At 44.1% G+C, this 23,894-nt stretch overlaps 1 protein-coding gene across 3 annotated transcripts in view; it reads left to right on the top strand.

Annotated features, from left to right (window-relative positions):
• LOC120997659 (beta-galactoside alpha-2,6-sialyltransferase 1-like) overlaps positions 1-3,665 on the top strand; it is a 199,685-nt gene extending 196,020 nt beyond the window's left edge. For all 3 annotated transcript variants that reach the window (XM_040427851.1, XM_040427853.1, XM_040427852.1), the window contains 2 exons: positions 1,561-1,735; positions 3,060-3,665. In XM_040427851.1, coding sequence (XP_040283785.1) covers positions 1,561-1,735; positions 3,060-3,310 — 426 coding nt within the window. In that variant the 3' untranslated portion in view covers positions 3,311-3,665. The remainder of the gene's footprint in view (positions 1-1,560; positions 1,736-3,059) is intronic.
• Positions 3,666-23,894: the final 20,229 nt, after the last annotated feature.

Raw genomic sequence — 23,894 nt, 5'->3', positions numbered from 1 at the left:
TTAAATGCAATAGAGTCTGTGTAATACAAACTGTCCTTTGTTTTACTTTAAAGTCTTTATCTGAGCACAAAAATGTCTCTTTATACCAAAGCCTATAGGCAATTATAAGTAATAACAGGAAAGCTCTGACCTTATTCTGAAGAGCAGGATACTGTGATCTAAAGGTTGCTGGAACAAATGTGTGTCTTAAAGGAGACTTGTCTTTTCTTGATGTGATGCGATGCTCTGCGCCGACTTGCAATGCTCTGCGCTGAGTTGCGATGCTCTGTGCAGAGTTGCGATGCTCTGTGTAGACTTGCGATGCTTTGTGATGACTTGCGATGATCTGTGATGACTTGCGATGCGCTGGCTTGGATACACTGCTGCAGGCTTTGGGCCTAGTGGCGGGAAACTAGCTGACTGCAGTACGTGGTCTCTCCGTGGATAGCGGTGCAGGCACTCTAGCTCTGGACTTTGGCCTCCCACCATGCGTCTCTTTCTCTCTCTAGGGATCGCAGGAGGGTTGGCGCTCTTTCTCTGACTATCTTGCCTTTGCCGTTCTGCCACTTTAAGAGTCGGCTGCAATTTGACTAATGCACACATTTTATGGCCTTTATGGTAGCTCTGCTGAGGTGTCTTTGCTTGCTCACTCAGGGAACAGTTGCTGAGCGGCAGTATATGCTGGCGCTCCGCTGCTCTAATGTGCCCTTTACTGTGCAAGTTGAGGAGCGCTATCACTTCGCCCTCTGATGGCGATAGTTCCTATCTTGAGGATAGGCCATCAATTTCAAATTCCTGGATAACTCTTTTAATGATTGGTGTGGAGAGAGTGTCCTCTATATCCAAGTTCTCATTATAAACAGTTAGAATGGTGAGAGGCAGCTGTGGAACAAATGCGATTCAACAGTATATATATATATATATGCTGCCCATAATAATTCATACCCCTGGCAAATTTTGACTTAAAGTTACTTTTATTCAACCAGCAAGTAATTTTTTGACGGGAAATGACATAGGTGTCTCCCAAAAGACATTAAGACGATGTACAAGAGGCATTATTGTGGGGAAAAAAACTCAGCTTTTATTTACATTTGAGCAAAAAATACAAGATGTTCTGCACTGTGGAAAATCTCAGAGGACGTGGTCGGAAGCCAAAAGTGACATCTGTGCTGGCCAGGAGGATAGTTAGAGAGGTCTGGATCTGCTGCCAAATCCCCCTAATTACTCCTCCGAACACTACACTCAATTTATTGCTAGTGAGCCAGGAGTCCAGCCGTACCCAGGTAGGAGACACCGTTGACACAATTACCACTGCCATACAGAGACATTACCCCACTCTGGCCTTCCTAACCTGGGACATGCGTTATAAGACCTTGGGAGGGCCCTGTGATAGTACCCTGCGCACGCTACAATTGGCGTCACGAACAACTACAAAACATAGACTATCATTTGCACCTGAATGAGACATTGCATCAATTAGCGTCAGTGTGTATACCCGATATCCTGTTCATTGCATATATATGTATGTGTATATATATATATATATATATAGTCTATTGATTGTCTAATTTTTCTCCTTAGTGGTATAAGAAGCCGGAATTCAAATTCTTTGAGCCATATAGGAAATATCGAATAGCGAACCCAAAGCAGCCGTTTTATATCCTGAAACCACAAACGCTTTGGCAACTGTGGAACATAATTCAAGAGAACTCACCAGAACAAATCCAACCAAATCCTCCATCATCAGGGTCTATTGGTGAGAATATAGAAAATAGCATTACTGGAGAATATCTTTGCTTATTAGGCACCCAATGGAGTCTGTGTGGCAGCACTTGAAGGTAATGTTGCCCCATACTAGGCAGCTGTGTGGCCTCTGTGCACTGCCATACAGTCTCTTTGCATATGGCTCTGCTGTGTGAATGGTACCTTTATAGTATCAAATGAATAACATTTCTGGACTCATAGGGGCTTTATTTACTAAAGACTGATGTTTCACACACCAGTCTTAGTAAAAAGCCTGCTACAGTAAGAAGTGACCCATTTATTATGAGATACAGGCCTCTTAATAATTGTGTTAATGGACACATTTATTAAAAGGACATATCCCCTTCTTCTTCTCCCACTCAGCCCCTCTGACATGATCATCGGGGCATTTCATCTGGAATTGCGCAGAGCAAGGGCTATTTTGTTTACATTTTTACACTGCTAGGCAGAGGCTTCCACCTAGCAATGTTCCCGGTGACATCACCAGCACTAATGGACAGGCGTTAGCTCTTCCCTAACCATTTTACAAGCTAGGGCGTCTCTAAAGCCTGCCCATTACTGTCGGTGACATCACTGGGCTCACTGCTAGGCGGAAGCTCTCTCCTAGCTTACCCACGTTACTGAATCTCCAGAAAAAGCCCAGATGGGCTGCCCAGGTGAAAATGGGGATATATTCAGGTTCAGCTCTGAACTACGGCAATCCCTTTAAATCTGTGATGGCCTGTATACCAGAAAGTTTTCTGTTATAATGTGCGCAATATTTTTGGTGCTAATCCTAGTAAATTCATTCGGCTGTGGTACCCCTGCCCCATCTTCTAAACTCTGCCCACTTAACCAAAAAGTGGTGACAGCGGTGGAGAAAGGCAAAAAGTTGCACGTGTTTGTTCAAAATGTTATTCGTGCAAAATATCCCAACTTTTATATGCTATAAAACTGGCACATAACCTTTATAGAGGACCCCTAGAGCCACCTGCTAATCCTACAGGCACTTATTAATGATTATGTAAAAGGCACAGAAATATAGAGTGGAGCTTGGCATGCACAGCAATTGAGGGTGTACAGGCAGAATAGCTCCATAACAATGTCACCTGGCAGATGCAACATGGCAGCACACGGGAGCCATATGGCCATGGCAATAAAGCCTCCGTGTCCATGTGGATGACCCCTTCAAGATCACTTCACTTCTGCTTGCCCAATTTTCTTTTTTTCTAATTAGCCCTTTAAACTGCTTTCTCACAGTACAATTTAGTGAAGTACAATTTAGAAGAATATGAGACAACAATTTGAACCAATGAATATTTTTTCTCTCCATACAGGGATCCTGTTGATGATGAATATTTGTGAGGAAGTCAATGTCTATGAATTTCTGCCATCTTTACGTCAAACAGACCGGTGTTATTATTTCAAACGATACTTTGACTCTGCCTGTACTTTTGGAGCTTACCATCCACTTATGTACGAGAAAAATTTATTTAAAAAACTCAACCAAGGAACTAAGGAAGATGTTTATGAGAAAGGCAAAGTGACCTTGCCTGGAATGAGGCAGCATTTGCCTAAAGCTGGGTAGCGAATATGAAGGATCATTTAGACCGGTCTTAATAAGGCCCTGCGCTGACAGTGAATCCGCCAACGTTATTTAGAGGCGCCAGCCTCTACATATCTTTGGCGGATCCACCGCTGCTTCTAAATCTACTCCAGCTCCCTTGTTGGCGTAAATTTAGACCATTCTCTATGCCTAAAACAGACATAGAAAATGATGAATAAGATGGGCTTGCCAACCTGTCCCCTTTCCTCACGCCACAACCACTTTTGTAGACCTTGAGTGAGCGGGGAAAAGTCTCAGATTGTGGCACAATGAACCTTTGCACCACATTCTGCTCCAGAAATACGCCTAATATAGACATATTTCTGTAAGTCAATGACTAACAGAAGTGGAAGATTATAGGTTGTGCAGCCTAACAAATCCAGGAAAGACGTTCTTACTATATCTCAAGTGAACTGACGCACCTCACATGCACTGCAATGTATTTCTTGCTGATTACTGCATATACCGGTAGGGCAAACTTGTTTAGCAGCGCCATACAGAGAGAGTCATCACTGACATAATTAATTCAATTAAAGGGAACCTGTCACCTTCTAAATGCACGTAAACCCGCCAGCAGTACCTCAGGGTAGCCCGCAGTGTGATACTAATCATACTTTTCATCCTGCAGCCCGATGCTGCATAAGGTCAGAAAACTATCTTTTATCCTCCGTCCGCGCTAATTTGCAACTTGCTTCAAGTCAAGGTAACCACGCCCCCTCTTGACTTTGAGAGACAGCCTGCAATTCGGCTTCACTTTCCGAACTCTCGCGCATGCGCGGTGCCCTCTGTTTTACTGCACGATCCCATCGTTATAACATTATAAAGTGAATAAATGTGAGGTACCCAGTGTCCTGTGATCCTTCATTTTCTTCCTCCCTCTGTTTTGACTGCGAGTTCTCAAAGTGATTTGTCCAAGTCTAAATAAAACTTCGGATTTGTTTGAAAATTTTTGGGTGAAATTTGTAATGAATCCAGTTAGTTTAAAATCAATTCATTCATCTTTAAACCAAGTGGAATCAATAGCTGGTAATTTGGAAGAGGAAACTGCAGATGCTGACTACTCGGGTCTCTTCCCACATAACCTCATTCTCCACTATTGCTGAGGAAAAGCTTTCTACCATACAATGCAAATGCTACCTCAACAACTGTGCCTAATCCCATCCCACCTCATCCCTAATGCTACCACTTTGCTTATCCCAGACCTAACCCACCTCTTCAACCTGTCATGTCACTAACAACTAGTGTCTTCCCTTCTTCATATCATCTTAAGAAGCCTTCCCTTAATTTGTTCTTTCTGTCCAGCTATTACCTCATCTTGCTACTCTCATACTCACCAGCGTTTAGGTTGGTAAAAATGGGGCATCCCAAATCTCGCCCTCTTCCTGGAAACTCCAACTTACGTGCAGGATTATTATTAGCTCCACCCATTTTTGGCCCTGGAATGCCCAAATATGCCTTCGAAAATCAAGGACAGTCTTTGCAAATTTGGGACAGTTGGCATAAAAATTCCTAGAACAACTTCTGTTAGTTTTGTTACATAGTAACTATTACAATAGATACAAAGACTCCAGCCAAGTCGTATTTGATGCAATTTGTTTTATTTGCGTATCAACGGTGGTTGCTGCGGCGGAGTGACGTTTCGGCACCTCCGTGCCTTCATCAGACTAGTGCCGCTGGTGGAGGGAGTCACACAGGTGTGGACGCAGTCGGGAATAAACATGCGGTAGTACCGCTGACAGGTATTGGTGGTTTACTACCGCATGTTTATTCCCGACTGCGTCCACAACTGTGTGACTCCCTCCACCAGCGGCACTAGTCTGATGAAGGCACGGAGGTGCCGAAACGTCACTCCGCCGCAGCAACCACCGTTGATACGCAAATAAAACAAATTGCACCAAATACGACTTGGCTGGAGTCTTTGTATCTATTATAAAAGGGGTGGGAACCCTACTCCAGCTCAAAACATCCACTGAGTGCTACAAGGGCTCTGCTTGTACATAGTAACTATTACAGTGTTGTAATGGCAGTGGCGTAGCGTGGGTTGCCAGCGCCTGGGGCAAGCCAAGTATTGCGCCCCCCCCCTCCCCACCCTAACCAGTGGACATGCCTCTTTTTACCAAACTGCACAGAACATCCTGATGCTGGCTAGACACAGCATGTTAAGTCAAGGGAATTGTGCACACCATGGCTTATACCTGTTATGAGTTCTGGGGCCGCATTGTTCTGGTGAGAGGCCCTAGAATTCAGAACAGACATAGTGTGACCTGGGGCCAGCTGCGGCGGTGTGGGCTTATAGAGGTCCTCAGTGGCTTAAATCGAAGGGCTGATTCTATCCTTTCTGCTGTCCCTGCTGTGGAAAATTCTCAGTCCAACAACTCTCCCAGCCCTAGTGTTAAAGAGATATTTGGATTGACATTACATACAACTCTACAAAACATGCAGGATAATACAGCACACATACCTCTTACATCCAGTGACGTCTCCTCTGATGTAGATGTTCTCTTTCCTCATCTTCTCCTTTCAAAGATCAGACCTCCATGATTATTTCTTCCAGGCATATCTCATTTCTGCAAAGTTTAACACACAGACATCTTAGTTTCCTCAATTTTCTATAATCCTCCCCCTTTTTGTGTCCCAACATTGTCATGCTGCTACCCCCAATACTGTGCCCACTCTGCTCCCTAATACTATACTGCAGACAACAGTACCATGCAGATAATCCACCCAATAGTAATAGTGATTCCATACTGTCCTCAATAGTAATAGTGCCCCTACAGTACCACCAATAGCAACCCCATTAGCAATGCCCTCCATATTATGCTCAATAATAATGCTCCCACAGCACCCCTAATATAAGACCCCTCGATAAGGCCCCTATAGAGCCCACAGAAGTAATAAGGCTGATCTATAAGACATCCCTATAGTGCCCCCAGTAGTTATAATGCCCCCTGTAGTAGCCGCAGTATTTCTAAACCCCCACTGCAGTGCCCCCTGTATTATAACACCCCCTCACGCCATAGTGTCTATATGTATATTGCCCTCTGTATTTATAATATATATAATGGCCGCTCTGTATTATTAGTATATATAGTTCCCCCTCTGTCTTATTAGTAGATAATGTTTATTAATATATAAAATTCCCATTCCGGAGTATATTAAATGCTCTCCCCCATTCCCGTTGTGTCCCTAATACTGCATGCATTAACATATACAGTACAGACCAAAAGTTTGGACACACCTTCTCATTCAAAGAGTTTTCTTTATTTTCATGACTATGAAAATTGTAGATTCACACTAACAGCATCAAAACTATGAATGAACACATGTGGAATTATATACATAACAAACAAGTGTGAAACAACTGAAAATAAGTCATATTCTAGGTTCTTCAAAGTAGCCACCTTTTGCTTTGATTACTGCTTTGCACACTCTTGGCATTCTCTTGATGAGCTTCAAGAGGTAGTCCCCTGAAATGGTTTTCACTTCACAGGTGTGCCCTGTCAGGTTTAATAAGTGGGATTTCTTGCCTTATAAATGGGGTTGGGACCATCAGTGGCGTTGAGGAGAAGTCAGGTGGATACACAGCTGATAGTCCTACTGAATAGACTGTTAGAATTTGTATTATGGCAAGAAAAAAGCAGCTAAGTAAAGAAAAACGAGTGGCCATCATTACTTTAAGAAATTAAGGTCAGTCAGTCAACCGAAAAATTGGGAAAACTTTGAAAGTAAGGGCTATTTGACCATGAAGGAGAGTGATGGGGTGCTGCGCCAGATGACCTGGCCTCCACAGTCACCGGACCTGAACCCAATCGAGATGGTTTGGGGTGAGCTGGACCGCAGAGTGAAGGCAAAAGGGCCAACAAGTGCTAAGCATCTCTGGGAACTCCTTCAAGACTGTTGGAAGACCATTTCAGGGGACTACCTCTTGAAGCTCATCAAGAGAATGCCAAGAGTGTGCAAAGCAGTAATCAAAGCAAAAGGTGGCTACTTTGAAGAACCTAGAATATGACATATTTTCAGTTGTTTCACACTTGTTTGTTATGTATATAATTCCACATGTGTTAATTCATAGTTTTGATGCCTTCATAGTCATGAAAATAAAGAAAACTCTTTGAATGAGAAGGTGTGTCCAAACTTTTGGTCTGTACTGTACATTTAAAAAAAATTAAAATACTCACCTGTAATCCTCTCTTTGCCATCACCTATGACCTGAGTTCCAGCGTCCTGGCGCAGGCAGTCACACTGTGCCCTCCTGCCCCATGTCATCACGTCATCCTGCAAGACAGGGCGCAGGAGGTCATGTGAGGTACCCCCTCTATACAATCTTACACGAGACCCCCCTCCATACAATCCTACACTGCCTTCTCCATACAATCCTACACTGCCTCCCCCCTTACAATCTTAGACACCTCCAATCTTGCACAAAACCCCCTTAATTCACAGCCCCCCCGTCCTCACTCAGCACATCCACAGTATGCACATGTACCTCGGCTCCTCCTCAGAGTCTCCTGTACTGACAGACACTGTTTTTTTCTCCCTCCCTGCGCTGACACTCCTAAACAGCCATCCGTGACCCGACCTCCTTCTCTGTGCCGTGCGCTAGCTTCTGACCCATGTGACCTAGGAAATGTAATGTCAAGTGTAGGGTTGAGCGAACCCGAACTGTAAAGTTCGGGTTCGTACCGAACTTTAGGATTTTTGGACCCTGGACCCGAACATTACTGTAAAAGTTTGGGTTCGGGTTCGGTGTTCGGTGCCTTCTTGGCGCTTTTGAAAGGCTGCACAGCGGCCAATCAACAAGCGTCATACTACTTGCCCCAAGAGGCCATCACAGCCATGCCTACTAATGGCATGGCTGTGATTGGCCAGAGCAGCATGTGACCCAGGCTCTATATAAGCTTGAGTCACGTAGCGCTGCACGTCACTCTGCTGTTACAAGTGTAGGGAGAGGATGCTGCTGGACTTGTGATTTCAGGGAGAGAATAGGAGAGAATCTAACTCAGCGATCTACCTAGAAATTGTTGTGTGGGTGCAGGACACAATCGTTTTACCCTGCCCTGAGGCCATTGACCAAAAAAAAAAAAAAAAAACTTTTATAATTCTGTTAGTTAGGTGGGTGGCAGCGGCGGCAGCTATTTTATGCAAGCTCAGTGCACCAGCACTGCATCTGAGCTTTTGGGACATTGCAAATCACCATTTTTTGGGGGCAAAATACAACATCTGGATCAGTCAGTGTGCAATTTAAGGTAGAAATACACCCATCATTTTCTGTGCTTTGAAAAACACACTCCCCCCCCCCCCCCCCCCCCCCCCCCCGCAAAAAAAACAGTATTTTCCAGATCTGCAAGTGTTAAATTCAAGATTAATATATACATCTTTCATATTTCTGTTACCAAAAAAACACAATTTTGGCAATTTACAACATCCTGATTAGTCAGTGTGCAATTTAAGCTAGAAATACACCCATCATTTTCTGGGGTTTGAAAAACATACTTTTTGGACAAAAAACACTATTTTCAGGCCTTGCAGCATCAGCACGTGTGAAATTACAGGCTTATATGGCAGCCTTTGATGCAGATGTCATAAAGAGATACACCCTTAATACATTTGGGTTACATTCAGAGATTTTAAATACTGCCATTTGGTGCACCAATAGTGAATTCAGGCCTACACTGGTTCAGGCCCTGTGAGATACTACCTCTACATACAGGGGTTTGAATCAGGGATTTGAAATACAGACATTTGAAATACAGCCATTTAGGGCAAATAAATATTTACTTCAGGCCTACACTGGTTCAGGCCCTGTGAGATATTCCCTCTACATACAGGGGTTTGATTCAGGGATTTGAAATACAACCATTTTAAATACAGCCATTTTGGGCAAAGAAATATTGAATTCAGGCCAACACTGGTTCAGACCGTGTGAGATACTCCCTGTACATACATGGGTTTGATTCAGGGATTTGAAATACAGCCTTTTGAAATACACCCAATTTGTGCAAAGAAATATTTACTTCAAGCCTACACTGGTTCAGGCCCTGTGAGATACACCCTCTACATACAGGGGTTTGAATCAGGGATTTGAAATACAGCCATTTGAAATACAGCCATTTAGGGCAAATAAATATTTACTTCAGGCCTACACTGGTTCAGACTGTGTGAAATACCCCCTTTACATACAGAGGTTTGAATAAGGGATTTGAAATACAGCCATTTTGTGCAAAGATATATTTACTTCAGGCCCACACTGGTTCAGGCCGTGTGAGATACTCCCTCTACATACAGGGGTTTGAATCAGGAATTTGAAATACAGCCATTTTAAATACAGCCATTTTGTGCAAAGATATATTTACTTCAGGCCTACATTGGTTCAGGCCCTGTGAGACACTCGCTCTACATACAGGGGTTTGATTCAGGGATTTGAAATACAGCCATTTTAAATACAGCCATTTTGGGCAAAGAAATATTGAATTCAGGCCTACACTGGTTCAGACCGTGTGAGATACCCCCCTACATACAGTGGTTTGAATCAGGCATTAGAAATACAGCCATTTGAAATACAGCCATTTTGGGCAAAGAAATATTTACTTCAGGCCTACAGTGGTTCAGACCGTGTGAGATACCCCCTCTACATACAGGGGTTTGACTCAGAGATTTGAAATACAGCCATCTTAAATACAGCCATTTTGGGCAAAGAAATATTGAATTCAGGCCTACACTGGTTCAGACCATGTGAGATACTCCCTCTACATACAGGGGTTTGATTCAGGGATTTGTAATACCGCCATTTTAAATACAGCCAATTTTGACGCCATTTGCAGCCCTCTAGCTCTTTCCATTACATTTTTACAGCCATTTTAGTGCTCAAAGTTTCGAGTCCCCATTGACTTCAATGGGGTTCGGGGTCAAGTTCGGGTCAAGTTCGGGTCCCGAACTCGAACTTTTTTCCGAAGTTCGGCCGAACCCATCGAACCCGAACATCCAGGTGTCCGCTCAACACTACTCAGATGTATCTTGGCACCGACACTGTGTGCCAGAGATACATTCCCTTGCCGCTGAACATGGCCATATCGATCTAGGATGCCCTTCTGGGAGAAATATTTCTTTCCTGGGACCTCCCATTGCGGTGTGCTAATGGCAGCACATTTTCTAAAGGCCTCCGAGTCCACCAGTTTATATGGCAGTAGTTGGCGGGCTAGCAGTTCCGACAAGCCAGCGGTCAGCCGTTGGGCAAGAGGGTTATCCAGCGTCATCAACTTTTTACGTTCAAACATTTGGGGCACAGAAGCCTGCCTTTTGCCAGATGAACGCGACGACGGCATGGTGGAAGGTGGAGAGGAGGACAAATGGGAGGAGAGAGGAGAAGGAGAAGAAGCAGTACGTGGAGCCCTGAGTGTGTGGCACTCTGGGTTTTGACGGTGTTGCTCCCACTATGCTCGGTGATGGGATGCCAGGTGCCTTCTTAAGGCGGTGGTCCCTAGGTGAGTGTTTGACTTACTGTGACTTATCCGTTTATAGCACAGGCTGCAGATGGCAACACTATTGTCAGCAGCTGACACCCATGTGTCCTGGGAGCGCCAGATATGACCATGCATGGTGGAAGGCTTGCTCCAGATACATTTGCAGTCTGCTTTTTGCTTCCTGTGCACTGCAAGTTCTGCCTGCTTCTCCTCCTTCTACCCCCTAGCTGCTGCTCTGTCTCTCCCTCTGAACTCCCCTCCTCTTCCTCTCTTGTGGGCACCCAAGTGACGTCCATTGACACGTCATCATTGTCACCTTCACCAACACTGACATTAGAGATCTCGGAGTAGGCAGCAACAGCGGGGACCACCCTCCTTGGGCTGATCTGGGTACTGTCATCAGACCACTGGGTGGTGGCCGTTGCTACCACCTCTTCCTCATCTGATGCCATGAATGGCTGCGCATCGGTAAGGTCTGGGAATGGATGGGAAAATCATTCCTCTGACTCGAGTGGAGGGGCTATGGTGGTGGTGTCTTTGGGGGTGCACACAGCAGAGAGTGAGGAGGGTGCAGATACAGAGGATGAGGAGGGTGCAGAAGCGGAAGGCTGAGTGAGCCACTCAACCAACTCTGGTGCATCCTTTGACGTAATCACACGCACCTTCTCCAACTTCCCACTTGGGCTCCGTCCTGGTGCACCTGCCCGACCACTACAACACCTGTCGAATAGTCTGCCTCTTCCTCTGCCTGTTATTTTCAAAATGACGCTGTGACAAAGTCCCTATAGAAGAGCAGTATATCGCAGGCCTCAATAAATATTTGGTGGATGCCGATGTATCGCAGGCCTCAATCTATATTTGGTGGAAGCCGGTATATCAATCCCCTCTATCAGTATTTTGTGGAAACAGGTATATAGAACCCCTTAATGAGTATTTGCTGGAAGATGGTATATCAAACCCCTTAATCAATATTTGGTGGAAGCCAGTGTATTACACCCCTCAATAAATATTTTGTGGAAGCTGGTGTATCACACCCCTCTATTAGAATTTTGTCGAAGCAGATATATCAAACCCCATAATCAGTATTTTGTGGAAGCAGGTATATCGCACCCCTTAATCAGTTTTTTGGGGGCAACAGGTATATCACACCAGTTGCAATTAGTTATTCCAATAGCATTTGTCCCTCTATCTAGCTGCGGTATCTCAGCAGAACCGCACACAACTGCTGCGCAATACAAATGCACTATAATATACTTTATATGTTAAAAGGTATATTATAGGTATATCACACCCCTTAATCAGTTGTTTTTTGGCCACAGGTATATCACACCAGTTGCAATTAGTTATTCCAATAGCGTTTGCCCCTCTAGCTGCGGTATATTAGCAGAACCGCACACAACTGCTGCACAATACAAATGCACTATAATATACTTTCTATGTTAGAAGGTATATTATAGGTATATCACACCCCGTAATCAGTTGTTTTTTGGCCACAGGTATATCACACCAGTTGCAATTATTTATTCCAATAGCGTTTGTCCCTCTATCTAGCTGTGGTATATCAAAAGAACAGCACACAACTGCTGCACAATACAAATGCTCTATATTATACTTTCTATGTTAGAAGGTATATTAAAGGTATATCACACCCCTCAATAAAATCGTTTTTTGGGGGGCAACAGGTATATCACACCAGTTGCAGTTAGTTATTCCAATAGCGTTTCTCCCTCTATCTAGCTGCAGTATCGCAGCAGAACCGCACACAACTGCTGCACAATACAAATGCACTATAATATACTTTCTATGTTAGAAAGTATATTAAAGGTATATCATACCCCTCAGTATGTCACACCTATCGATAGCACACCTATACCAGTCCTTAAAAGCTCTTTTGTGGCCCTATTAGCTAGCGTTTGGTGTCCCTGCTCCATACAGCAACCTCTCCCTACACTGGCAAAAAATAGAATGCAAAATGGCTGCCAGATCGGGTTTATTTATAGGGTAGGGGGTGTGTCCATGTGCTGAAACTTCTCAATTGGCTGTCTTGTCCCACCTGATGGATGTGTCATGGGTTAAAGTTCGTCACAATGCAAAAGAATATGGCGCTGGCGGACATCGCTATATGTTCGCATGTTCGGCTAACTATGAACGAGCAAAGTTCGCCATGAAACGTACGCCGGGCGAACCCCAAGGCCATCTCTAATGACTAATCCTCCATGTCCTAAGTCTTATCATGCGACACTTTATATTTATTCGGTATCCTTAAAACATATTTTTATATATATATATATATATATATATATTTAAGTGCCTGGGAATGTAATTACCCAGAGTGACATTACCACCTCCATTTTACCCCCACTATCTGTAATGTGTGATCTTGTGTCATCCTGCATACTTATTTCCATGTCCTACATAGTGTATGTATTCATTTCATTGCAAATCAATGTTCAAGTGTAATGTGCCTGGTGCACCAGCAGATGGCGGCAATCTGTGCAGAGCTACTTAGCCTGTAGTGCAGCCTTTTTGTCCATTCCAGCCCTCTCTAGAGAGGGAGGAGTTCAGAGCTAGTGATAGTGAAGGTCAGTCTAACCTACTCTATCTTGGGGAGAGGTTGTGTGTCTGCCAGCAGAGCACTGTCTGCTTTGCTGGGCCTGCAGGCCCTACCTGCAAAAAGTATATTTGGTTGCTTGTCCCCTCCTGGGCTTGCATTGCCTCCCAAGCTAAGAGAGCTTGATGCCAGGAAGAAGTTCCTAGGATTAAAGATAAAGGACTCATGCACACGACCGTTGTTGTTTTCCGTTCCGCAAATTGGGGATCCGTTGTTCCGTTGTCCGTTGCCGTTTTATTTCCCGTTGTGTTTCCGCCCAAAAAAATGGATGGTAAAAAAAGTGTAATTTTAATATCCCCACCCAGGATACTGATTCCACAAAAACGGACGCGGATGACAGACGGTTGTGCATCCGCATTTTTGGCGGTCCCATTGACTTGAATGGGTCCGCGAACCGTTTTTCACGGACAAGAATAGGTCAGGTTATATTTTTTTGATGGACTGGAACCACGGACGCGGATAACAAACAGTGGACTATCCGCATTTTCAACGGCTCCATAGAAATGAATGGGTCCTCATCAGAAACGCTAAAATCGGTGGAACGGACTTGGAAACAAACAACGGTTGTGTGCATGAGGCCAAAGTAAGAGACAGACTACAGACAGCTAAGTTCCAGCAGAAGAGGAAGAGTTCCTATTTACCCAGCCAGCATAGCAGAGTTGAGAGAGCTGCCGCATAGCAGAGTTGAGAGAGCTGCCGCATAGCAGAGATGAGATTATTGCAGAAGTGTTTGCCAGTAAAGAAGGCGGAAAATGTGTGGCCTGTGTGAATATGGACAGGGCTGGCAACTTCTGGAACTCCGCACATGATAGGGAATATAAGATCACGTATCCAATTACATGCACTATGCTCGGTGTAATCTATTGGGCTGAGTGTCCATGTAATCTTATATTTATTGGAATGACATCAAAACAACTGAGGAGGTGGATTAGGGAGCATGTCCTGTCCATTGAGGCAGCAAGGGATGCTGAAGATCTTGCACAATTACAGACCTTGGCGAGACATTTCAGGGAGAGACACAACTCCGAGGGATCCCTCCTGCACTTTAGGGGGATAGATCGGGTCTTTGTCTCCCCCAGAGTTGGGAATTGGAAGAAGTTATTGGGTCAAAAGGAGGCAAAGTGGATCTTCGCTCTCGATACAGTTATACCGTTCAGTTTAAATGAGAGCAACAGTTTTGCCCCATTTCTTAAGGTATTAAGCCGTGCATATTCGTTAGTGCCTAAAGTGCTGTATGGTGACCCTCTGGCCTGGGTCGGAACCTGTGACACTAATGTTTTAACATTAGTATATTTTTAATGCTAATTAATTATTTTTAACAGGTATTGTATGGTTGTGACCCTCCATCTAACCATCTTGGTGTGTTTCAGATATCCATCTGTAGTTTGCCCTCAGGTGTTCCTGACCCTGAATTGTGGCCATAAGTCAGAGTCATCCTGACAATGAAGAGTCTTCTTAAGACACGGACGCATTTTAGCAATTTATGACAGTGATTTGGACTCTTGGGAACACTGGGACCGCAACCCGCATAAAGGACGGAGCATGAGATGATATGGGGCGTTATGTCCTAGTGGTCTCTATTTGGAAGAAATTTGTTTTTGATATATCACTGCATGGCACATTTGCACATAGCATTAGCACTGGGTACTTTCTGTGTGTTTTCACTGTGGCGTCATTTGTTTTTTGTGTTTTATCACTTTATCTATCACCTTTTATCAGTGCATCCATTAATTGATCTGTTATCACATTATTTTGTTATGACATAATGATGTTGGGAATTTATTGTTATGAATGGTGTCAATTTGAGAAATTTTTATTATTAAATTATGCATATATATTTTTAATGGCACTATGAATCATGTTTACACATATTAATTGAGTACCATATCTCACGCTTCTAACTAGTATAGCAATGTGGCAAGAGCACCTTGTATTATTTATGTGCAATATGTCCTCATTAAGGGTTATAGGGAACAAACTTAGAGGTTTATTATGACTATTAATGAATAGATATTCTTTTTATTAGGCTGAGTTCTAACTTATTAGGTCTATATTATATTGATATTCTTTTGAAACCAGGCTGAGGGTAGGTTGTCCCTTTCTAAGATGGCGGTTTTGGCTACATCATGTGACATTCTGTGTTCATGGATATCGTGCCTCACGTGATTGATATGGTCACGTGATCGTGATACACTCCGAAATGCCGCGATCTCTAGGGTACTGCCGGGCGATGTAATGGGGCGGATCACGTGGCCAGATGGATCACGTGACCGCCGTCTATCGCGCGATCTAGCAGTGAGATGTGTGTAGGCTGGATGCAGCAGCACCCTTTACAATCACCTGAGGATTTTCATGGGATATAGGACGGGGTGACGATGGTTGGGTACGCCCCCAAGAGGAAGCGTTAGAAAAACGCGCGTCGGGATTTGGTGTCCTCTCCAGGTCCGCGGTCTGTATGTGATATCCATGCCTTTATAACTATCTACGTTACCTTTATGGGATTGTATTACACATGTAGTAACCTTTTGCCCAATTGGGATATATCATTGTGATTTGGTTTCTTTCAATAGTTTGGGTAGCCTTCTTTCATTGTATTTTTCAATACCATGGGCAGGATTAGGGTGGAGTATGCTCAGTGTGGTATATGACTGATTAGTGGAACCACTGCATATTGATTATATTATACACCCATGTGAGATATTATACACCCATGTGAGTATAACATATGACCGGGTGTATCTATGGGGAGAATACTTTTGTCATGGCACTTCATGTATTGCTGCTAAACATTTTTAATCATGTTATTCATTGAGTATTGTATTAAATTGCTTCAATAAATTATGACTTTACATTATATGTGTGTGTTTGAATATTTGGTGATTCTAGGTACGGTGTCACACATATTATACCAACTGTGGCTATTTTATATTGGAGGGTCAGAAGTGTTTGCCTGGCAGAATAAGCCAATACCTGCTGATGACCAAGATAAAGTTTGGAAATTGTTTGGATTACCCTTTATGCCAAGTAAAGCTGTGTTCAATGTTACTACAAAGTCTGGAATCCATTTATTCTACTTATTCATCACCCAAGTTCAACAACCCCCTTTTGCACTGCTTCGGACCACCATTCTGGCAGTCCTACCGTGGGTACCAACATTACCATCTACAAAGGGGACTCCATGTCCTCTTTGCTTATTTGCAACTGGCATCACGTTTACTTGTTCTATAAATGGGACATATTTCGTAGAAACCTCCTAAGGGGCAAGGGATCCCCCAGACGCCTGGTATATGTCTGCAGCATTAAAATTTCACTCTCATATATTTCCCATAAATGATAATAAAGTCAGCATATGCAGGCATGACTCCTGGCATCTGTCATTTTGGTTGAGATTTCTTCCATTTTTAGGGTTAATGGTGGACCCAGCAGACTGTAACACTTATACTGATTGGATTACACCCTTTGATTATTGTTTTTTAGTCTTTTTTTATTTTATTTTACTAATCAGAAAGTAGCAGACGATAATCTAACAACTTGTCTATACAACCAGGGCTGTGGAGTTGGATTTGAAGATAATTTTAGGTGTAGTCCAAATGTATCGATTACAGCTTAAACGATATTATCTGTTATTAATATTTTGTAATTTATTTATTTTTCAGTTGCACTATAAGAATTAGAGATGTTTTACTGTTTATCAAAACTAGCAGTGTAACAGACTATTTCTTTAGATCCTGAAACTGTTGGAGATGTTTGGCCTTGTGGTTACTGCTTTGCCACCAACCTACCGTAGGTTTGTGTCGAGAGTGTCACGGAAGAACTAAGTGAGCCCTAAAATTCCCGTACCTCTGTTCCTGCCTACTTGCACAACGGCACTATGTGGTGTACCACAACTAGACAATGGTCCTTGCTTAGGCTACTTTCAGACTAGCGGCTGCCTTCTCCAGCAGGCCTGCCAGATCCGCGCTGCCGCTAGTGCACGCGTGCCGCCGGAGGTCCGCTCCGGCCCCATTGATTATAATGGTTGCAGTCTGGAGGTCCGGCGGCAGCATGGCAAACATGCCGAAATGCGGCCGGAATAAAACACGACATGTCGTAGTTCATTGCAATTCAGAGCAATGAATGGAAAGATCTCTGGATCCATGTGAGGTACAACAGGGCTGGCTCTAGAAAGAGATTGTTGTGTACTATATGATGTCAGATTTTTATTTTTACATTAATCATTCCATATGAGAGCATCATAAACTGGTGACTGAAACCCTTATGAAAATGATGGATCACTTAATCGAATTAATTAGTATTGAGCAGCTCCCCCGATAAGCCGAGGGATGGACTTGATTGATAAAATGCCCAAGCTCAGGATTAGGGCTGTTTCACACGAGGGAGTCCATTGTGGGAATCACGCTCCGTGTATGAGCATGATCATCCGTTCTGGACTTGCAGGAGCTGGCATTATCATGATTTATAATGCTACTAGCAGTAGGACCCGGCTTCACATGGGTATATTTCATATATTTCATTTAAAGGGAACCTGTCACTGGGATTTTGTGTATAGAGCTGAGGACATGGGTTGCTAGATGGCCGCTAGCACATCCACAATACCCAGTCCCCATAGCTCTGTGTGCTTTTATTGTGTAAAAAAAACTGATTTGATACATATGCAAATTAACCTGAGAGGAGTCCTGTCCCTGAGATGAGGACTCATCTCAGGTTAATTTGCATATGTTTCAAATAGTTTTTTTTTACACAATAAAAGCACAGAGAACTATGGGGACTGGGTATTGCAGATGTGCTAGCGGCCATCTAGCAACCCAAGTCCTCAGCTCTATACACAAAATCCCGGTGACAGGTTCCCTTTAAAGGGGTTCTGCACTTTGTTTAAACTGATGATCTATCCTCTGGATAGATCATCAGCATCTGATCGGCGGGGGTCCGACACCCGGGACCTCCGCCAATCAGCTATTTGAGAAAGCAGCGGCACTCCAGCAGCGCCGTGGCCTTCTCACTGTTTACCGCTGGCCCAGTGTCGTCACGACTAGTATCAACTTGCCTGGGTGGGGCTAAGCTCCATTCAAGTGGACAGAGCTTAGCCCTGCCCAGAGGATAGATCATCAGTTTAAACAAAGTGCAGAACCCCTTTTTTTTTTTTTACTCGTTTTATTGAACGAATTATCAGAAAAGTTCAGAGAACATCAGTATACATGGAAGTCGATAAGACATTCATGAACATAAACAGTACCATATACATACCATTATTAATAAAGGTGAGATGACAATTCACGTTTGTAATACATGTACCAATCAATCATATTTGACATAACACATGTGAGTGGTGGGCACATATCCATATTATCCTAGCGCTGCGTTGAGATTATCAGAAAATCTAGGAGCTGAGTACATAGTTTGCATAGACGAGCACCAGATTCCCCACACTTTACCAAATTTCTGGGGGCAACCTCGGTTTTTGAATACAATGTTCTCGTAGGATACAACATTATTCACTAATACTTTCCATTGATTGAGAGAAGGGCTTCTCTCACCCATCCAACGGATCGCAATTGCTTTCCGTGCGAGAAACAGTGTCTCTCTCAGGAAAATTCTAACATGGTGAGAATATACCTCTTCATCAACTATACCAAACAGACATATTTGTGGAGTTAGTGGTACCGGCAGGTGTATAAGTACAGAGAGAAAGCTTGTAATGTCAGACCAGAAGGTTTGTATGAGTGGACACTCCCATATAAGATGCCAAAAAGCTGCCCCTTCTGAGTCACACCTATGACACCTAGAGTGTGACAGTCTGTCCATCTTTTGTAACCGGACGGGAGAAAGATAGCTTTGGTGGATAATACATAGTTGTATAAATTTGTTGTTAATGGACGGGGAAACCAGTACAGGAGATTCTAATATGTCACTAATTTCCTCATCTATAAGACCGGGTATCAGAGTTTCCCATTTGGAGAGTACTAAGAGGGGAGCCTTGTGCATCTTGGTACTCAGTAAGTGAGTGTAAAGAGCAGAGATAAATCCCCTGGGGCCTTGGGAACGCATAACACCGATCATTGGGTAGTCAGAGATTGCTATTGGTGTACCTCTAAAGTGTGCGTCCATAGTATGTCGCAGTTGTAGGTATTTATAAAATGTGGTTCTAGGTAGGTCATGGCGGTCTTTCAGTTGTTCAAAGGTATTAAACACATTATTAGTAAATAGGTCACCCAGAACGGTAATCCCATGATCCTTCCAAAATTGCCTATCCGTCCCAGCTTGGAGAGAGGGGAACATAGGGTTTTCCCATAAGGGTATATTGGGGGCCATTCCTACATAACAATGTAACCATTTACTAGTGTCCCAAACCTGAATAGCTAATTTATGTATGGGCAGCAGTGCTCGGTGGAAGAGTCGTGGTTGTTCCAGCACTGGCCACAAAGAGGAAAGGTTCAAAAACGCAGCAAGCTGTCTTTCTGCCCTATCCAGTCCGCCACCAGGGGAGACCCATGATTTCAGCTGTCTTAACTGTCCCGCTAGGTAATATAAATGTAAGTCAGGGAGGGACATACCTCCGTTCCCTCTAGGGCGACATAGTACATCTATGGAGAGCTTAGGTCTGTTATTGCCCCAGATAAATGGAGACATTAGCGACTTACAGCGTTAGAATATTTTTTGGGGAACAATAAAGGGTGCATGCTCCAACACGTATTTATTCGTCCCGGCACGGACAGTGGGAGACCACTCCATACCCTAAATTTGTCTGCGCTATAGTTCAGGAGAGGCTGTATATTAAGGCTATGAAAAGAGGCCGCATCTTTAGTGATATGGATCCCTAGGTACTTAAATTCAGAGACTATAGGTAGCTCCAGGGGCGTTGCTAGGGTCTGAAGACATCCGGGGCACGAGCCCAAGTGAAACCATGCCCCCACCCCATGAAGCCACGCCCCCATCCCATGAAGCCACGCCCTCATCACCACCAAAAAGGGGGGGGCCTTCACAGTAGTTATTAACCCCTTTCAGCAGTCCTCCCTTCAGTGAATGGGGGACTGCTGAATGGGGTTAATAACTATAGTGAAGGGCCTAGCCATCTGGGCAACCCCACAGATCATCCATAACAGTTCCATCCACAGATTTCCCTCCCCATAACAGTGCCATCCACAGATCCCCCTCCCCATAACAGTGCCATCCACAGATCCCCCTTCCTCCACATAACAGTGCCATCCACCACAGATCCCCCTCCCCTCCACATTATTTTAAACTGTAATCCTTTAACTTAATTTGTTCATAGTGATGATGAATGATAGTGACCTAGTCTAGTCTTACTCAGTCAGAGAGTCTCCCACAGCTAGTCAGCTCCAGCCTCCAGGCAGTGCGGACGGTGCTCACTCACTGACGTCACGCGCCTGAGTCGCCTAGTGGGAGGAACAGGCGCCTGACATCAGTGAGCGAGCGCCGCCCGCACTGCCTGCTGTTGCCAGAGGCGGAGCTGCAGTAGGAATCACCTACGGGCTGCGGAATCTTCGGATAATCTTTCAAGTTAAGTTAAGTCTGCAGTTGCACTCTGCAGGCGGATTAGGACATGGGCCAGTGTAGCGCAGGAGAGTCAATGCGCCGGCCGGCCCTGCCAGTGCACTGCCAGCAATACATTCGGGGCACTGGTCAAAACATCCGGGGCTCAAGCCCCGAATGTTTTGACCTAACGACGCCCCTGGGTAGCTCAGTGTTGAGAGAGGATGAGGGTAAGGAGTACAGCGGAAATAGAACAGATTTAGACCAATTTATCCTTAAACCGTAAAATTGACTAAATGTCTCAATGAGAGCAGTAGCTCGAGGCAACATGGATTCCACATCTGACATAAAAAGTACCATGTCATCCGCGTATAGTCCCACTCTATTCTCCTGATCACCTATAGGTATTACTTAAATTGTGCATCGGACCTAATGAGGATGGCTAAAGGTTCGATCGCTAAGGCGAATAGCAGTGGCGACAACGGGCACCCTTGCCTAGTCCCACGGCCCAGATCAAAGTTCGCAGAACACATTCCATTCACCAGAATACCAACCGTAGGCCGTTTATACAATATTGATATCCATCTAATAAATGCAGGTCCAATCCCAAAGCAGTCAAGGGCGGCTAGTAGGTATGGCCATTCCACCGAGTCAAAGGCCTTGGCAGTCTCCAGAGACGCCAAGGCCCATCGACTCCCCCATTGAAGGCCTATTTGAGTAACTACCTGTACTTTACGAATATTATCCGTTGTGAACCTACCAGGCAAGAATCCAGACTGATCCGGATGAATAAGGTTTAGAATAACCCTGTTCAATCGCTGTGCTAAAATCTTGGCCAAGTTTTTATAGTCCAAATTTAATAGCGATATGGGCCTGTATGATCCGCAGTCAACTGGATCCTTGCCTGGTTTAAGGAGTATCACAATGGTAGCTTCATACAGTGAAGGCGGCAAGATACCCTTCGAGAAGGAGTCATGATACATTTGTAGTAGAGGAGGAGTTAATTGGTCAATGTACCTAGAGTACACTTCTAGGGGTAGCCCACCTGGGCCAGGGGATTTCCCATTCGCCAAAGACTTAATGGCCTCTAATATTTCCTGATCCGATATAGGACCCTCCAGAGATTGAGCCATCTTATGAGAGAGTTTGGGATATTCTAGTTCTTGCAAGTAGGTATTGACTGTCTCTGTAGTATAGTCTACTCGGGCCTCATACAGGTCCTGATAAAACTCCCGGAAACGATGAGCCATGGCCTCATCTCGAATACGTAATATAGCAGGAGAAGCCTGATTCTGGTGAACAATATGCGCCAACAACTTGCTAGACTGGTTGCAGAGTTCAAAATAAGATTGCTTGGTAAAAAACATTTTGCAATGGGCTTTTTCATGTAACAAAGTAAGGTATCGTCTACCTATTTGTAGCCAATTGTCCCTATTCTGAGTCGTCGGGTCCGTGACATACAACCTCTCCATCCTAGCACATGGCAGAATATGTCATATATATTGCCAATGTTATTACACACAACCCAAACCCAAACACATTTGGTTATACCTTATTTTCTATTCATTTAAAATAATACACAACACAGAGAGTGGAGTTAAAGGCCAAGGCCTGTTTATTAACTTAATAAATAACATTATAACTCATAACATTATAACTCATAACAAAGTCCAGTCATAGACTCGGACTTACCTTCAGCAGTACAAACAAATGTACACATAAGCAAGTCCATCCCTATATCGGGGACGACTATCCTTACCACCCACAGTGCCATGACCATTTACCATATTATCATACTTGACAAAAAATTGGGAGGGCGGGCGGGGGACGAACGCTCCACTTGACACGCAGATAACTCCAACAGGCACCGCTGCCTGCAGCTCCCCATTTTTATCCGAAAATAGCGGCCTCCAGAGACCAATCAGAGCCTATCTCCAAGTCCCCTGCAAAACTGCCCTAGCCCTAGCGTCCTCACAGGCCTACCTAAAACCCAATCATACTCCGGTTACTGGGCAAAGCACCTCTGCCCAGTAACCCTAATCAAAACAGCGGGAAAACTCCCGCCTGAATCCTCCTAATCTGCCTAACAACCTCAACCCCAGCACCCAGGGTCAAACATAGTTCATCTGGCCTAATGCCAATTCAGCCATGGATCCCCCTCCTAATGGTCCGGGGGCTATTCATGGCAGAATATGTCATATATATTGCCAATGTTATTACACACAACCCAAACCCAAACACATTTGGTTATACCTTATTTTCTATTCATTTAAAATAATACACAACACAGAGAGTGGAGTTAAAGGCCAAGGCCTGTTTATTAACTTAATAAATAACATTATAACTCATAACATTATAACTCATAACAAAGTCCAGTCATAGACTCGGACTTACCTTCAGCAGTACAAACAAATGTACACATAAGCAAGTCCATCCCTATATCGGGGACGACTATCCTTACCACCCATCCGGCCCGCAGCCGCTTCCCAGAAGTGGCAAGGGCCCCACCCCACCCACAGCTAATTCAATCATAGCCTGCAGGTTTAAATTAAAAATATCATAACCAATGTCCGACAAATGAACCCCGTCCCGAAAAAACAGACCAGCCTCTCCACTCTCAAGATCCACATGCCTAAAAGAAAAACCCCCAACTGACGGCATAAACTTAGCCATAACCCTATTTATCCGCTTCCTTACTTTGTCCTTAAACTGCTGCCCAGCACTTAACCTCCAGCACCTCCTTGGAATAATTTCAGAAAAAATTAACTTAGTGAGGGGAAGAAATCTGCTGAGTTCCAACATGGACTGCTTCATCCGGAAGATCAGGTGCATGGTATCTCCTCCACCGATGTCATTCCCTCCTAAATGAACGATTAAGACATCTGGCGGGGGAAGAACATCATACAACTGCAGTACTAAATCCAACAAACCTGACCATCGAAGACCCCGCACACCGTTCCAGTGCAACTTGACAGCGTCTCCTTGCAAAGACAAATTGAGTCCG

The sequence above is a fragment of the Bufo bufo genome, chromosome 4 (assembly GCF_905171765.1).
Source record: "Bufo bufo chromosome 4, aBufBuf1.1, whole genome shotgun sequence".
NCBI classification, from domain to species: domain Eukaryota; kingdom Metazoa; phylum Chordata; class Amphibia; order Anura; family Bufonidae; genus Bufo; species Bufo bufo.
The sequence above is the reverse complement of the archived record's forward strand: the minus strand, read 5'-3'. Positions and strand labels throughout refer to the sequence as shown.